Source organism: Bombyx mori, chromosome 24 (assembly GCF_030269925.1).
Source record: "Bombyx mori chromosome 24, ASM3026992v2".
NCBI classification, from domain to species: domain Eukaryota; kingdom Metazoa; phylum Arthropoda; class Insecta; order Lepidoptera; family Bombycidae; genus Bombyx; species Bombyx mori.
The window spans coordinates 12,971,713-12,987,034 of NC_085130.1; the positions used below are offsets into that span (position 1 = coordinate 12,971,713).

The window sequence follows — 15,322 nt, forward strand, 5'->3', positions numbered from 1 at the left end:
TGTGATTACAAGTATTTCGCACACAACAAAAACACCCACACATAAATCTCAGGACAGATATTCGTTCGCAAACTAGCACAAAACACCCGTAGGCATACACACTCACACACGCAAAAAGGCAATAAAAATGTTCATACACGCTAGTGCTTGATAAAATCGATATTCTTTATCGATAAATTATCTGATGAATGAATGGAGAAAATGAAACATGAAATAAATATTGAAAAAAAAAACTATTTTACTTTTATTAATTACAAATAGTCACTGTCGCTGGAATAAAACGTATTTGTTAAGCAGTTGGCGCTTGCTATTAATTGCGAATGAATTTTTCAAAACTAAGTGTATTCTGATTTTTTTTATGATAAAATCATTTTCAGTAAAATGTTTAGAGCAAATAGTACTCGTCTTTGTCTCCAGTTTCCTCTACCTGTCACGTCAATCCATTGTTCCCTGGCGTTAGGTTCTTTAGGAAACCTAAAATTTTTAATTTACTGCATAAGTCAAATAGCATTTTACTTAGATTTTAATACGTCTTAGACAATATAGTAAATACCCGTAAATTAGAGGTCTACATGTCCCTTTATATTATACCTTCACTTTAATTCAATGATAATAATTCAATAATAATAATACATATTTATTTTACTCAAAATACGTCTCACTAAGAATATACTAGGTATCATTAATTAAATATAAAATAATGCAAAAATTATCCATGTCAAATGTAAATATAGTCGAGAATTCTGTCGATGATTTTACCACATGGTCACCTCACTATCGACAAACTGCACGGCCAATCAGGGCAAAGGCCGAAATTTCAAAGATTGAAGTGTAGAGAACGCAATGCATGTAGTACATTGGAAGCTGACTTGGTCATTGCGTTCATTGGGCGAGTACACATCGCGCAATGTATGCTATTTATAACTTGCTGCAATAATATTGTTAATGTTTGGAATTTCATAATGCTCAGTATATTTTTATGTTTTAGACAAATAATATTGTAATTAAATGGTAATTTCGACTTACCGATCGAAAGATATACCTCCTCGCTCTATACTTGAGGTCTGATTTTTTGTTTTACAAGTTATAATTGCACAACACGGCACTATAAAGCGGAGATCTGTTCGCCAAGTAGTCCGAAGCGCACTAAACACGGTGAATGAAAGAATCGGTCGAGTTATGTTTGTTCTATCATAACTGTGGCACGCTTGCCCCGCCTACATTACCATTCCAACCTTATTTATCTATTCCGTGAAAAATATAAACACAAATACCTATATTAAAATTCAGACGTACCATAGGTATAAAAATGTACCTAGCGGCCAGGGCTTACGGTTCAAAATCACTAGGAATAATTCTATGTTACTTGCTCATTTATTTTGCGTAGATCGGTCTGTCTCGCTCGCTCGGTTCCGTTCGTGTATTATAAAGCAACATTACACGACAAAGAAAGAAATATGTCGGGTGATAGCTTCGCTAGAAGTAATAGTGTTCTGTGGGTGATAGTGTGATGTTTGTTTCCTTCGCGTAATGTGTGATGTTGCATTACATCGTATCACTCGCATTACTTACACATGTCTACTCTTAACATTACTCGGTGCGTTCAATAGATACTGTGATGAATACATTGAGTTACATTGTATCTTTACACCCGAATCATTACCTACGTGATGTGTTCATACTTTGTATTGTAATATACTCTTATATTACTTGACAGAGATTGACTTACTTAATAATAATTTTATTTTTCGCTTAATATATTTTCATTCTTCATCGTTCCCTCATCGCTGAGGATTACGACCACATGTGACTTTCCTCCACAGTGTTCAATCATGGGTGGCATGGACCGCATGATATAGACTACCACCAACCGCTTCCTTAACCAGATCTAAGGATCTGGCTGGTGTTTGGCAAGGCGCGTTTGCCCTGTATGCGACCCGCAATTATAAGCTTCTATAATTCATGTTTGGGAGACCGCATGATGTGTCCGGAGAAGCCCATAACACGTTCCCGGCAGATGCTAGAGAGCCTTTTTTGGGTGTTTAGCTCTATTAGGATGGACTCGTTAGTTCTTATGGCAGTCCATGGTATTCGTACCATCCTCCGCCACACCCACATTTCAAAGGCATCGATCTTTTTGCCATCGCGGCTTTTCGTGCACCATGTCACCGCTCACCGTGCACCATGTCAAGAGCCATCAAGGTACAGATTTTGTATCAGTAGTGTAAGATGAGGAGGAACGCATATTAATCAAAACATCAAACATGGTATTCCATTAAACACAATCAAACGCCTTCACTTAATATAATTTATGTAGCAAATATTACGTGATACAATAATTAATTAGTAAATAAAATTAATGTATTTTTAATTATGTAAATATAGTTTATTTCCCTTCATACTTAGGCCCCAGTACTTGAATATAGACAGAATAAGCGAGTTTACGTCACTTTACCGACATAGTTGTAACTGTTAAAAGGGACACACCAGGCTTAGGACTGGCAAACTTCTATAATTCTATATGAAGTTTGGCGTATTTAAAAATCAAGTTATTTACAATATTTACAGTGGTCATAATTACATAATACAGTGGTACTATTTACATCTTATCCTATTCATAGATTTATATACATTTTTTAAAGCGTTTTTGTTTTTTTTTGTTTTAAATAATCAATAGTTTGTTATAATTATGTACATTAATTGTTTTAAGTATACATATTTTAATAAAATCAGCAATTACAGCTAATAAACATTAGCTGACTTAATTTTTTTGTTTTGAGTCGTGTTCTCCTTTCATTTAGGGTTAGACCGGCTTTGGAAAACACGCGTTCGCATGGCACTGAAGTTGCTACAATATTAAGCCTTTTCAGCATAAATGAATAAAGACGGGGATATACTGCCTTGCGATCCTTCCACCACTTGAGAGGATTTTCGTGCCTCTTGATTAAAGGTTCGAGCATATATTTGTCGAATTCGACTATACCAGCTGCTACTGGATTTTCAGGTACCAGTTTTGAAACCTCGGTATCAAAATCTTCCCAGATAGATTTTACAATAGATGACCGAGTCGTCATTTGCCTCTCTTCAACAGGCACTACCACGCTTGAATTATCAATAGCACCTATTTTTAATTTTAGTTGAGCTGCAGCCCTTTCATAGTTCCTAACACTGCTGAACCCATTTTTTTTAAATCTAGGGTCCAAGATAGTTGCTTCACTGAGCAGTACATTGCTTTCTATATCGTGAAACCGTTGCGTCATTTGTAAGGCTAATGATTTTATCAATTCTTGAATAGGTGCAAGAGTTTCCTCAGTGCACTTCTCGATCTGTTTATTTATTAACTTACAATACACGATGACCTTCGAAGCCGTTACGTATTCTTCGCCACTTATCTCTTTAGTAACCTCATAGAATATATTTAATAAAGGAATAGATTTTTCAATAATAGTCCAGTCATCTTGGGAAAGCGACAGGTCATTCCTCATAAGGGCCAGTGTAGCAATTACAGCATTTTTTATTTTAACTATCCTGTGCAGCATGTCATATGTGGAATTCCACCGAGTGATGACGTCTTGTTTTAATTTAAGGGGCTCAAGCTCCATTTGCTGTTGTATTTCTTTTAATTTTTTAGCTCCAGGTGAACTTCGATGAAAATATTCCACTACGTGTTTGACTTTAATTATTGTCTCCTCTATTTTAATAATACTCGCTTGCATAACTAAATTTAAAGAGTGCGCGAAGCATCTAATTGTACGCCAACCACCAAGTTGCACTGCGCCGACAATATTTGCAGCATTATCGCTGACCACCGCACCTATTCTTCGGTCAATACCCCACTCAATAAACTTTTCTTGTAGAAAATCTTTTAAATTTATGCTCGTGTGCCTTTCCTCAAGATTTATGCAACCAATCATGACAGAACATATTTGGTCTATTTCATGATCTATAAAATGGGCCGTGATAGCAATATAGCCGTCATTAACAATTGAGGGCCAACCATCTGTTGTTATACAGACGGCTGTTGCCTTAGTGATATGAAATTTGGCAGACTCAAGGACTTTGTTATATACCTTTGGTAGTAAGCTTTCGGACAATGTTTTTCGCGTCGGCAATGTGTACCCTGGGTTTAACATTTCTACAAACTTACGGAATTCTTTTTCATCTAACATACGTAAGGCATGGTATCCCTTCGCGATCATCCTTACTAGTTGATCATCGAGCTGCTGTAATTTATGTTGAGGTAGTGGTTTTTTAATAACTACATAGTCCTTAATAGATGGCATGTTCTCTCTGCTAGTACTGGCAGTTCCAGTGGTGGTGGTAACGGTCATAGCATTTGTGGCGAAAGTTGGTCGACTACAAGTTTCACCACATGTGACTTCCTGCACAGCCGGCTTGCCCGATGTTGCCGAGATATCTTCTACACTGAGAGTTCCTTGCCTTTCAACTTTAATATTTACTGTGGGATGAACGGATTTCATATGGCGACTTAGACTGCCAATTAAGCTCGACGATAATGTTAATATCCGAGAGCAATAGACGCATTTCGCCTTTTTCGGCGCGGTCTCCTCAAAATGCGTCCAAAGAGGACTGTACTTTCTTTTAGACGCCATTCTTTCTTTCACTTATTAAACACGTATTAAAACAAATAATAAAACTATCTTCAAAGAAGTGCTTAAGTAATTCAAACACAAAACTAAAATGAAATATTATTAGAACAATTACGAGCGACTAGCGATTTTACAAAAGTTGCGAATAAAAAATTAAGTAACTACTTGCGGGGAACTACCGGCTCGCCGCATGAAAAATATAAATACAAATACTTAAATTAAAATCCAGACGTACCTTAGATATAAAAATGTACCTAGCGGCCAGGGCATACGGTTCAAAATCATTAGGAATAATTCCGTGTCGCTCGCTCATTTATTTTGCGTAGTCAAGCCATCGCGTTGCAGCGGCGGTCGGTCTGTCTTGCTCGCTCGGGTCCGTTCGGGTCTTCGATCAACAATAGTATTATAATCCTATTGTTGATCGAAGGTTCGGGTATTAAGTAGACATGTGTAAGTAATGCGAGTGATATTACTCGGGTAATATTACCCTACGATGTAATGCAACATCACACATTACGCGAAGGAAACAAACATCACACTATCACCCAACATGTTTCTTTCTTTGTCGTGTAATGTTGCTTAATACACGAACGGAACCGAGCGAGGGAGACAGACCGATCGACGCAAAATAAATGAGCAAGCGACACGGAATTATTCCTAGTGATTTTGAACCGCATGCCCTGGCCGCTAGGTACATTTTTATACCTATGGTACGTCTGAATTTTAATATAGGTATTTGTGTTTATATTTTTCATGCGGCCAGCCGGTAGTTCCCCGCAAGTAGTTCTTAATTTTTTATTCGCAACTTTTGTAAAATCGCTAGTCGCTCGTAATTGTTTAGTAATATTTCATATTAATTTTTGTGTTTGATTTGAATTACTTAAGCACTTGTTTGAAGATAGTTTAATTATTTGTTTTAATGCGTGTTTAATAAGTGAAAGAAATAACGGCGTCTAAATGAAAGTACAGTCCTCCTTGGATGCACTTTGAGGATATCGCGTCGAAACAATGCATCTACTGCTCTCGTATATTAACATTATTGTCGAGCTCAATTTGCAGTCTAAGTCGCCATATGAAATCCGTTCATCCCACAATAAATTATATTAAGTAAAAAATAAAATTATTATATTATTAAGTAAGTCAATCTCTGTCAAGTAATATAACAGTGTATTACAATGCAAAGTTCATACTTTGTATTGTAATACACTACTGTAATGACACACCCGAATCATTACCTAAGTGATGTGTTGATACACATCACTTAAGTAATGATTCGGGTGTATAGATACAATGTATTCGTCGTCACAGTATCTATGTGTGTGTAATGTGTGTAATGTTTAGACATGTGTAAGTAATGCGAGTGATATTACTCCGGTAATATTACCCTACGATGTAATGCAACATCACACATTACGCGAAGGAAACAAACATCACACTATCACCCAACATGTTTCTTTCTTTGTCGTGTAATGTTGCTTAATACACGAACGGAACCGAGCGAGCGAGACAGACCGATCGACGCAAAATAAATGAGCAAGAGACACGGAATTATTCCTAGTGATTTTGAACCGTATGCCCTGGCCGCTAGGTACATTTTTATACCTATGGTACGTCTGAATTTTAATATAGGTATTTGTGTTTATATTTTTCATGCGGCCAGCCGGTAGTTCCCCGCAAGTAGTTACTTAATTTTTTATTCGCAACTTTTGTAAAATCGCTAGTCGCTCGTAATTGTTTAGTAATATTTCATATTAATTTTTGTGTTTGATTTGAATTACTTAAGCACTTGTTTGAAGATAGTTTTATTATTTGTTTTAATGCGTGTTTAATAAGTGAAAGAAATAACGGCGTCTAAATGAAAGTACAGTCCTCCTTGGATGCACTTTGAAGATATCGCGCCGAAACAATGCATCTACTGCTCTCGTATAATATATTAATTAACATTATTGTCGAGCTCAATTTGCAGTCTAAGTCGCCATATGAAATCCGTTCATCCCACAATAAATTATATTAAGTAAAAAATAAAATTATTATATTATTAAGTAAGTCAATCTCTGTCAAGTAATATAACAGTGTATTACAATACAAAGTTCATACTTTGTATTGTAATACACTACTGTAATGACACACCCGAATCATTACTTAAGTGATGTGTTGATACACATCACTTAGGTAATGATTCGGGTGTATAGATACAATGTATTCGTCGTCACAGTATCTTTTGAACGCACCGAGTAATGTTAAGAGTGATGTGTAATGTTTTCGAGTAATATCACCTGTCTGTAAAAGTGATGTCATATCACATTACATTGGGAAGTGATGTTTTGCGCATGTCTAGTAATGTTTTCGAGTAATATCACCTGTCTGTAAAAGTGATGTCATATCACATTACATTGGGAAGTGATGTTTTGCGCAAGTCTAATGTGAAATGTTTTCGAGTAATATCACCTGTCTGTAAAAGTGATGTCATATCACATTACATTGGGAAGTGATGTTTTGCGCAAGTCTAGTGCGCTGGACGGACTCGATGACGTCTATGTATTCGAACGTCGCGTATAGGCGGTCTTCGGCCGTGACCGCTCGGCGTATGGCGTCGGCGAATGAACGCATGCAGTCGATGTTTATCACGGCGATGTAGTCGCGAATAATCGAAAAGTCGTATTGCACAGCACAAGAAACTTCACATTTTTATATAAAGCCGTTGGTAGCAACAATAGCGCGATTCAGAAAAACCTAACAGCGCCATCTATTGTTGCACAGTGCAAAGTAGCCAACACGTGTAAAGGAGTCCACATCATTAATTTCTGATTTCCACCCCGAACTAGTAGCTGCGAGAATCAAACCTACTACTACTACTATCCGTCCCCGTTCCCGTTATCTGGGGTCGGGTCTCCTCACTCTACGGCGCCAGGCTGATCTGTTCTGGGTTGTCGGTTTTGGCAATTGGGCTTTCTTAAGGTCTCTTTGTGAGAATCAAACCATTACGAATCAAATTGTCACGTTATAATACTCATTGTAAAAATGAATATTTAAAAAAAAACTAACATAATAGCTTTTATATTGTACACTATTCCCCTCTTATACATCGTATTTCTCTCTGCTAATGGTTTGCTGGAAGAAAACTAATGAATGAGTTAAGCTCGCCTTTGTACATAGTATTTAGACATTCTTTAAATCTATTTTGATTGTATTTTCTTTGTGTGTACAATAAGCATAAAATAAAATAAAATAAATAAATAAAACTAATATTTTAAAAAAAAAACATGCCCGCTGAGTTTCTTACCAGTTCTTCTCAGGACGGAGGCTAGTTCTTGTGAATTGGCGGTAGTTCTTTTGACGTTCAACAAGTATGTACTTTCATTTATGTTGAATAAAAAAAAAAAATTGATTAAAAAAAAAATTACTTAATTTAAAAAAAATTGATTTGATTTGATTTGATTTACATTAAAACTAAAACTAATTTTTTAGCTAGAATTAACCCCCTTTTTCTTACGCATGTTAGTTTTTTTATGATGAGGGATTACTGGTGGTCCGGAGGCCTTTCTAGTTTGACCAGGACAAGTGGGCGAGCAATAACTCAGCCAGGAGGTGTGGGATTTGCTAACAGCTGCCCGAGCGCCTTCAAAGGAGACCTAACAACTCAAGAGTAACTGCTTCGCGAATGAATCTACCACCGGATCGGAATCGACGCATGCTAGTATGTATGTAACAGAAACTTTGAATGTGTTTTGAACCCCCTCAAAATGTCGGATTAACTCAAAATTCGAAGTACCTACCTAGTTATCGCGGACCGACGACAATTCAATATTTTAAAGAGTTAGACTCGTTATTATTTACTTTCGGCAGTCAAAACAACAAATTAATTGGAGCGCCTTCTTTTTTTCGCTTAGCTAATTAGATATTGTTGTATTTGCGTGAATAAACAATAATGAATAATGTACGTATGAAAAAAAAATTGGAGTTAAAAAAAAACACTCAGCCCACGCCTTTTTTACAATAAATTGATTTATAATGTTTTAGTTGGATTTTCTAGAAAAGCGTGTTTTTTTAACCTTTTTTTTTTCTTCTTACCTATCGTTTCTAATAATACCTTTCGTTTTTACTGACTAACGTCTAAGAAAGGTTAAAGTCTAAAAGCAATTTGAACTCAGTTCCGTAGCTTGAGAAAACAAACATTCCGAACGAGACATTACGAAAATAGTAGCTGACCCGGCTTTTTTTTTTTCCTACCTAAGCTGATAGCCCTAGGGGCTATTTCAGCGTAACCCTAACTTTAGTAGGTGAGCTCACGGGGCTTAAGCCTGATGACGTTGCTAACACGAACCCTAGCAAGAGCCGTGCTTCGCAGAATCTACCACCGGATCGGAAACGCGACCCACTGAGAAGATCCGGCGAGAAACTCAGTGGGCTGTGTCTGAGAGTTAATTTACTCGTCGAGCCCTTCGTCGCAAGCGACGGGTTCGACGAGAACGGTGACCGGTGCTTGAAGTACCTAAAAGCACCGTTAGTGGATCGGGAGGATCCGAGATGACGTGTTTTGGGCGACGTCGATTGCTTTCCATTCGGTCCGCAGGATCGGGAATGTAGTTACCGGCGGCCACGATGAGAGGGTTCTCGTGTCGTGCCGCTTTATCGAAGTGGCGCATGGACGCCGACTGAAGATACTTACTGATGGACTCTAAGTCCAGGTCGTCATGGAGGTCGACGTTCCTGACGAACCACGGGGCTCCGACGGCTATCCTGCAGAAACGGGATTGAATAATTTGGAATGATTTTATGTGTATGCGGGCCGCGTGAGCGAACACTACACTTGCATAGGTCATGACGGGGCTTATGCAAGTTTTGTAGAGTGTCATCTTATTTCTAAGGGACATTTTACTTCGCCTACATATCATCGGGTAGAGACGTCCTAGAATGAAGGCGGCACGGTCGCGTACCGTCTTGATGTGAGGGCGGAATGTCATCCTACTTTCGAGGGTGACGCCTAAATATTTGACCTTCGGGGCCCACGGTATGGGCTGGTCGAACATCGTGATTGGCGTGAGTGGCGGGGGCGGAGGTGTTGATGCGCCTAGTCGGGAGGGGGATGCTCAGCGTGGTGTTCGGAGGGCGACCCCTTTTGAAGAGCAACGCTGTGCTTTTCGTGGGGTTGATGTCGATGCGCCACTTCCGGAACCACTGTCCCATGGTGGTAGCTGCGGTCTGAAGTCGTCGATGAAGCAACGCCTTCTTCCTACACGAGTAGTAGATGGCGGTGTCATCGGCGAAGAGCGCCAGATGGGTCTCCGGAGACCGGGGTATATCATTGATATACAAACTAAATAGTAACGGGGAGAGGGCGGAGCCTTGCGGGACTCCGGCTGTGACGTGACGGGGCCGGGAACGCGTTCCCTCGACTTGATATCGGAACGAACGGTTCGACTAGTAGTCTCGTATGATGAGCACGAGTCTGTCTGGCACTCCCATGTTATACAGTTTGTATATCAAACCGTTGTGCCAGACTTTGTCGAACGCTTTCGCTATATCGAAGAAGAGGGCTCCTGTCGGAATGGGTTTCCGCCTATTCAGCCCTAGTAAGATGTGCTCCGTGAGGCGGTGCACTTGATGGACGCACGAGTGTCTGGCGCGGAATCCAAACTGCTCGTGTATGAGAATTTTATTCGCGGATACGAAGTCCCAGAGGCGTTTACGAAGGAGCCGTTCGTATAGTTTGCCTATCGCCGGGAGGAGACTGATGGGGCGGTAACTCGCTGTTTCATTTTTCGGTTTGCCCGGCTTGTGTATGCCGATAACGTCAGCTTCTTTCCACGCCGCGGGAAAGATGCAGTTCGTCATAGCAGCATTTAAAATGGTGGCCAACATCGTTATCAATTGGGCTGGTAACAATTTAAGCGCGCGGTTGCGGATGCCGTCGGAGCCGGGAGCTTTCCGTGGTTGTAGGCTATCGATCGCCTCCTTAACCTCGGAAGTGGTAATGGGGGGTAACGCGTCCGAGGGCGGCAGGGAAGCTTAGCGCTCGACCTCCCTGTCGACGAACTCGGTGTGTTCGGGGTCCGCGTGTTGAGTGCTGGTGGTGCACTGCTCTTGCAGTGCATCGGCCAGCAACTCTGCCTTGTCATCGTCATCGTATGCCGGTGATTGGCCTGAGGGGCGTACGAGAGGCGGCATAGTGGCTATAGTTTCGGACTTGAGGGTCCTAGCTAGTCGCCAGTATGCTTGGTGAGTGGGCGCGAGTTCTTCTAAATAACTATCCCAGTTTTCGTTTCGGGCGTCGCTTAAGCGGGATTTGACCTCCCGCTGTAAGCGACGCATCCGAGTCCGGTTTGAATCCTCGTATCTGGTTCGCGGTTAAGTGGGCGACCGAGCTGCATGACGACAGGTCGGTGGTCTGAGTCGAGTTCTGACATTGCCTCGATGGAGCGCAAGCGCAGAGTTACGTTCCTCAGCAGTGCCAGATCTATTGTGCTCGGACGACGCGCGGCGTTGTACGGACAGCACGTGGGGGTCGGGGGATTGAATATCTCGAATGTGAGGTCGTCTATGAACGCGTCGAGACGCCTACCGTTCATATTCGTGCGATGGCAGTTCCACCTAGTGTGGTGGCAATTTAAATCGCCTGCCAGGATGACCGCGTCCCCCATACCGAGCAGTGTCTCGAGGTCACTGCTCAGGAGGGGTTTGTCAGGGGGGAGATAGACGGATGCGATGACGATCGGCTGGTGTCCCGTCAGCGCGATGCGGCACACTGACGCCTCGATATGTAAGAGCGAGGGAGTATCGAGAGGGACGCAGTGCAGGGCCCTCCTATAGCAAATGACAGTCCCGCCCTTGGGGGCGGAGAGTCTGTCATTCCTAACCATGACGTAATTCGCGACTTTGGGGTCGCGACGCGAGGGCTTTAGGAAGGTCTCCTGCACCAGAAGGATGTCGATGAGATTGTCGCGTAGAAACTCATAAACCTAGTCGCGCTGACGCGCGAGTCCGTTAGCATTGTAGAATGCTAACTTCAAAGAATGGGGTTTTAGTCTCGCGTTGTACGCCATCGATTACCGGTAATTAAACCAGCCTGCGCTGGACGGACTCGATGACGTCCATATGATCGAACGTCGCGTATAGGCGGTCATCGGCCGTGACCGCCCTGCGCATGGCGTCGGCGAACGAACGCATGCGGTCGATGTTTATCGCGGCGATGTAGTCGCGTATGATCGAGAAGTCGTTTATGGGGGCGCGTGCGGGACCGAGCGCGGGCGCGGGGGCGGGGCGCGGCGCGAGTAGAGGTTGCGGCGCGTACCGCGGTTGGGGTGCCGGTGTCGTTCCTGCCTTCGTGAACGGCAACGTTTTCGCCCACGCGGAGACGGTGGGCACCGGAGCCGGTACGAAAGCCGGTTTCGGCGCACGGGGCGCCGAAGTCTTTGGGCCAGCGGTTTTGGGGGGCGCGTTGGCCGGGCGCTTCCGTGGAGCCTTGGGGCATCCGCGGTAGTTGGCCGTGCGACCCTGCTTACGGCAGAGTACACAGCTCGGCAGCTCCGTCGCTGTCTCCTTAACGCGCGGGCAGTCTATGGTCGCGTGATCCTCTAAACATTTTACGCAACGCGGTCGCGCGTTGCAGTTACGTGCTGAGTGCCCGTACAGCTGGCAACGGTGGCACTGCCCGGGAGCACCACGTTTGTAGGGGGCCTCTACGGTGACCCCCGATAAGCCGCACACGGTGCGGAGACATGAGGCAATTTTCTTGCCCTCCGGTGTGGGTTCCAGTGCTACGAGCACCATATCGTACGCGAATTTGTCGCGCCCGCTGTGCATCCGGTGCACACTTATAACGGGGTAGGACTGACCTACCAGGTCATTCTTAATTTGCTCGACGTCGAGCTCTTTCGGGACTCCGCGTATTACGACGCGGAGTTCACGCTCCTCCTGGAGCGCATAGGTGTGATAACCTATGCGTTCCTTGCGGAGATATGCGGTCAACGACCTATGGTCGTCGGATGTTTCTACATATATTAAGTGTATAATCTATGGTTTCTACCTTGATCTGAATTCCATGCGGGATATTCCTCACATGGATGACATTGATCTTTTGGGCCTTAAGGGCCAGGGACACGCGATCCCACGACGATTTCTCCCGCAGGATGACCGGCGGCGGCGCGGCGAGTCCGGGGTCATAACGGTCTTTGGCCGCGACGCGTTCGCGGCTTTGGGTTGCTTTGGCGCCGTGGGCGGATCCACGGCGCGGGCGCGTTTTTTGCCGCGCGCGACGGTGGTGAACCCTTCCGAGGTTCCCGGTTGGGGACTCGCGGCGGACTCGTACTCCATTTCCGACGCGGAGTCGGAGTCGGAGCTAGCGGCTACGGAGGACGCGATCGACACGGGCGCGGGGGTTAGGGTGGAGGGCGACAGTGGCGAGTCGCGGAGTACCGGCGCGGGGAGCGACAGCAGTGAGTCGCGTAGTGCCGGCGCGTCAAGGCCGGCCTTGTAGGCCTCGAAACGCGAGATTATATCCGGAAAGAAGTCGCGGACGAATTTGAAGAATAGCGCGCCGTTAGCGTCACTCATGGTGTTTGAGTGCCCGGGGGGTGGCGTCCCCGGGACTTAAAGCAAACTCGCCGAAAAGCTTGTCCCCTGAATGGGAATTATACACCCCTGCGCTGTATCAGCTACAAGGGGGGGGGGGTGCCCATGCCGTGAGAACCGCTTTTTTTTTTTTTTTTTTTTTTCCTACCTATGCTGATAGCCTTGAGAGGCTATTTCAGCGTACCCTAGCTTGTGTAGGTGAGCTCGCGGGGCTCAAACCCGAGAATTGCTAACACCGCCCTAGCAAGAGCAGTGCCTCGCAGAATCTACCACCGGATCGGAAGCGCGACCCACTGAGAAGATCCGGCGAGAAACTCAGTGGGCTGTGTCTGTGGGTTAATTCGCTCGTCGAGCCCTTCGTCGCAAGCGACGGGTTCGGCGAGGACGGTGACCGGTGCTTGTATTGCCTAAAAGCACCGTTAATGGATCAGGAGGATCCGTGATGACGTGCTTTGGGCGACGTCGACGGTTTACCAAACGGTCTACAGGATCGGGTATGTAGTTTCCGGCGGCCACGACAAGAGGGTTCTCATGTCGTGCCGCCTTCTCAAAGTGGCGCAGCGATGCCGACTGTAGATACTTACTGACGGGGTCGAGCTCCAGGTCATCGTGGAGGTCCACGTTCCTCTGGAACCATGGTGCTCCGACGGCTATCCTGCAGAATCGGGATTGTATAACCTGAAGGGGTTTCAAGTTGGTGCGGGCCGCGTGAGCGAACACTACGCTTGCATACGTCATGACGGGGCGTATGCAAGTTTTGTAGAGGGTTACCTTGTTACGGAGGGACAGTTTGCTTCGTCTACAAAGCATTGGGTAGAGTCGTCCTAGTATAAACGTGGCGCGATCGCGTACCGTTTTTACGTGGGGACGGAATGTCATCCCTCTGTCGAGGGTGACGCCTAGGTATTTGACCTTCGGGGCCCACGGTATGGGCTGGTCAAAGAGAGTGATGGGGCTAACGGCGGAGGTGTTTTCGCGCCTATTGGGGAGTGGGGTGCTCGAAGTGGTATTCGGAGGGCGACCCCTTTTGAATAGCACCGCTGTGCTTTTCGTGGGGTTAATGTCTATTCGCCACTTCCGGAACCACTGTCCCATGGTGGTTACTGCGGTCTGGAGTCGCCGATGAAGCAACGACATCTTCCTACACGAGTAGTAGATAGCCGTGTCATCGGCGAAGAGCGCTAGATGGGTCTCCGGAGACCGGGGTATATTGTTGATATACAAACTAAATAGTAACGGGGAGAGTGCGGAGCCTTGCGGGACTCCGGCAGTCAGATGACGGGGACGAGAACGAGTTCCCTCTACTCGATATCGAAACGAACGGTCCGACAAGAAGTCTCGTATGATGAGCACGAGTCTGTCTGGCACTCCCATGTTGTACAGTTTGTAGATCAAACCGTTGTGCCAGACTTTGTCGAACGCCTTCGCTACATCGAAGAAGAGGGCGCCGGTCGGGATTTGTTTACGCCTATTTAGCCCTATTAAGATGTGCTCCGTGAGGCGGTGCACTTGTTGTACGCACGAGTGTTTGGCGCGGAATCCAAACTGCTCGTCTATTAGAATTTTATTCGCGGTAACGAAGTCCCCAGAGGCGTTTCCGAAGGAGCCGTTCGTAAATTTTGCCTATCGCTGGGAGGAGACTAATCGGTCGGTAACTAGCGGTTTCATTATTCGGTTTGCCCGGCTTGTGTATACCGATAACGTCCGCTTCTTTCCATACCGCCGGAAAGATGCAGTGCGTCATAGCGGCATTTAAGATGGTAGCCAACATTGTTATCAGTTGGACTGGTAAGAGTTTTAACGCGCGGTTGCGGATGCCGTCGGAGCCGGGTGCCTTCTTAGGTTGAAGGTTGTCTATTACTTCTCTAACTTCGTCAGAGGTAATGGGGGGTAACGCGTCCGAGGGTGGCAGGGAAGCTCTGCGCTCGACCTCCCTGTCGACTGCCTCGGTGTGTTCGGGGTCCGCGTATTGAGTGCTGGTGGTGCACTGCTCTTGCAGTGCATCGGCCAGCAACTCTGCCTTGTCATCGTCATCGAAAGCCGGTGGTTGGCCTGAAGGGCGTACGAGAGGAGGCATAGTAGCGGTAGTTTCGGACTTGAGAGTCCTTGCTAGTCGCCAGTATGCTTGATGAGAGGGCGCG

At 44.8% G+C, this 15,322-nt stretch overlaps 1 protein-coding gene and 1 long non-coding RNA gene across 2 annotated transcripts; both read right to left on the reverse strand.

The window, feature by feature from the left end:
* Nucleotides 1-214: 214 nt before the first annotated feature.
* On the reverse strand, nucleotides 215-1,165 carry LOC134201293 (uncharacterized). The gene is made up of 2 exons (XR_009976517.1): nucleotides 1,027-1,165; nucleotides 215-928 (listed from the first exon to the last, which is right to left on the reverse strand). It is a non-coding gene; the product is annotated as an uncharacterized LOC134201293 (long non-coding RNA).
* Nucleotides 1,166-2,729: 1,564 nt separating this feature from the next.
* Nucleotides 2,730-4,613, reverse strand: LOC119630459 (E3 SUMO-protein ligase ZBED1). Its single transcript, XM_038019965.2, has one exon. It carries the CDS (start codon nucleotides 4,611-4,613, stop codon nucleotides 2,730-2,732), a length of 1,884 nt encoding a protein of 627 aa, XP_037875893.1.
* Between the last annotated feature and the right edge of the window lie 10,709 nt (nucleotides 4,614-15,322).

Excerpts from the sequence above, each read along its gene's own strand:
- LOC119630459 (XM_038019965.2), bottom strand. The coding sequence starts at position 4,613 with ATGGCGTCTAAAAGAAAGTACAGTCCTCTTTGGACGCATTTTGAGGAG.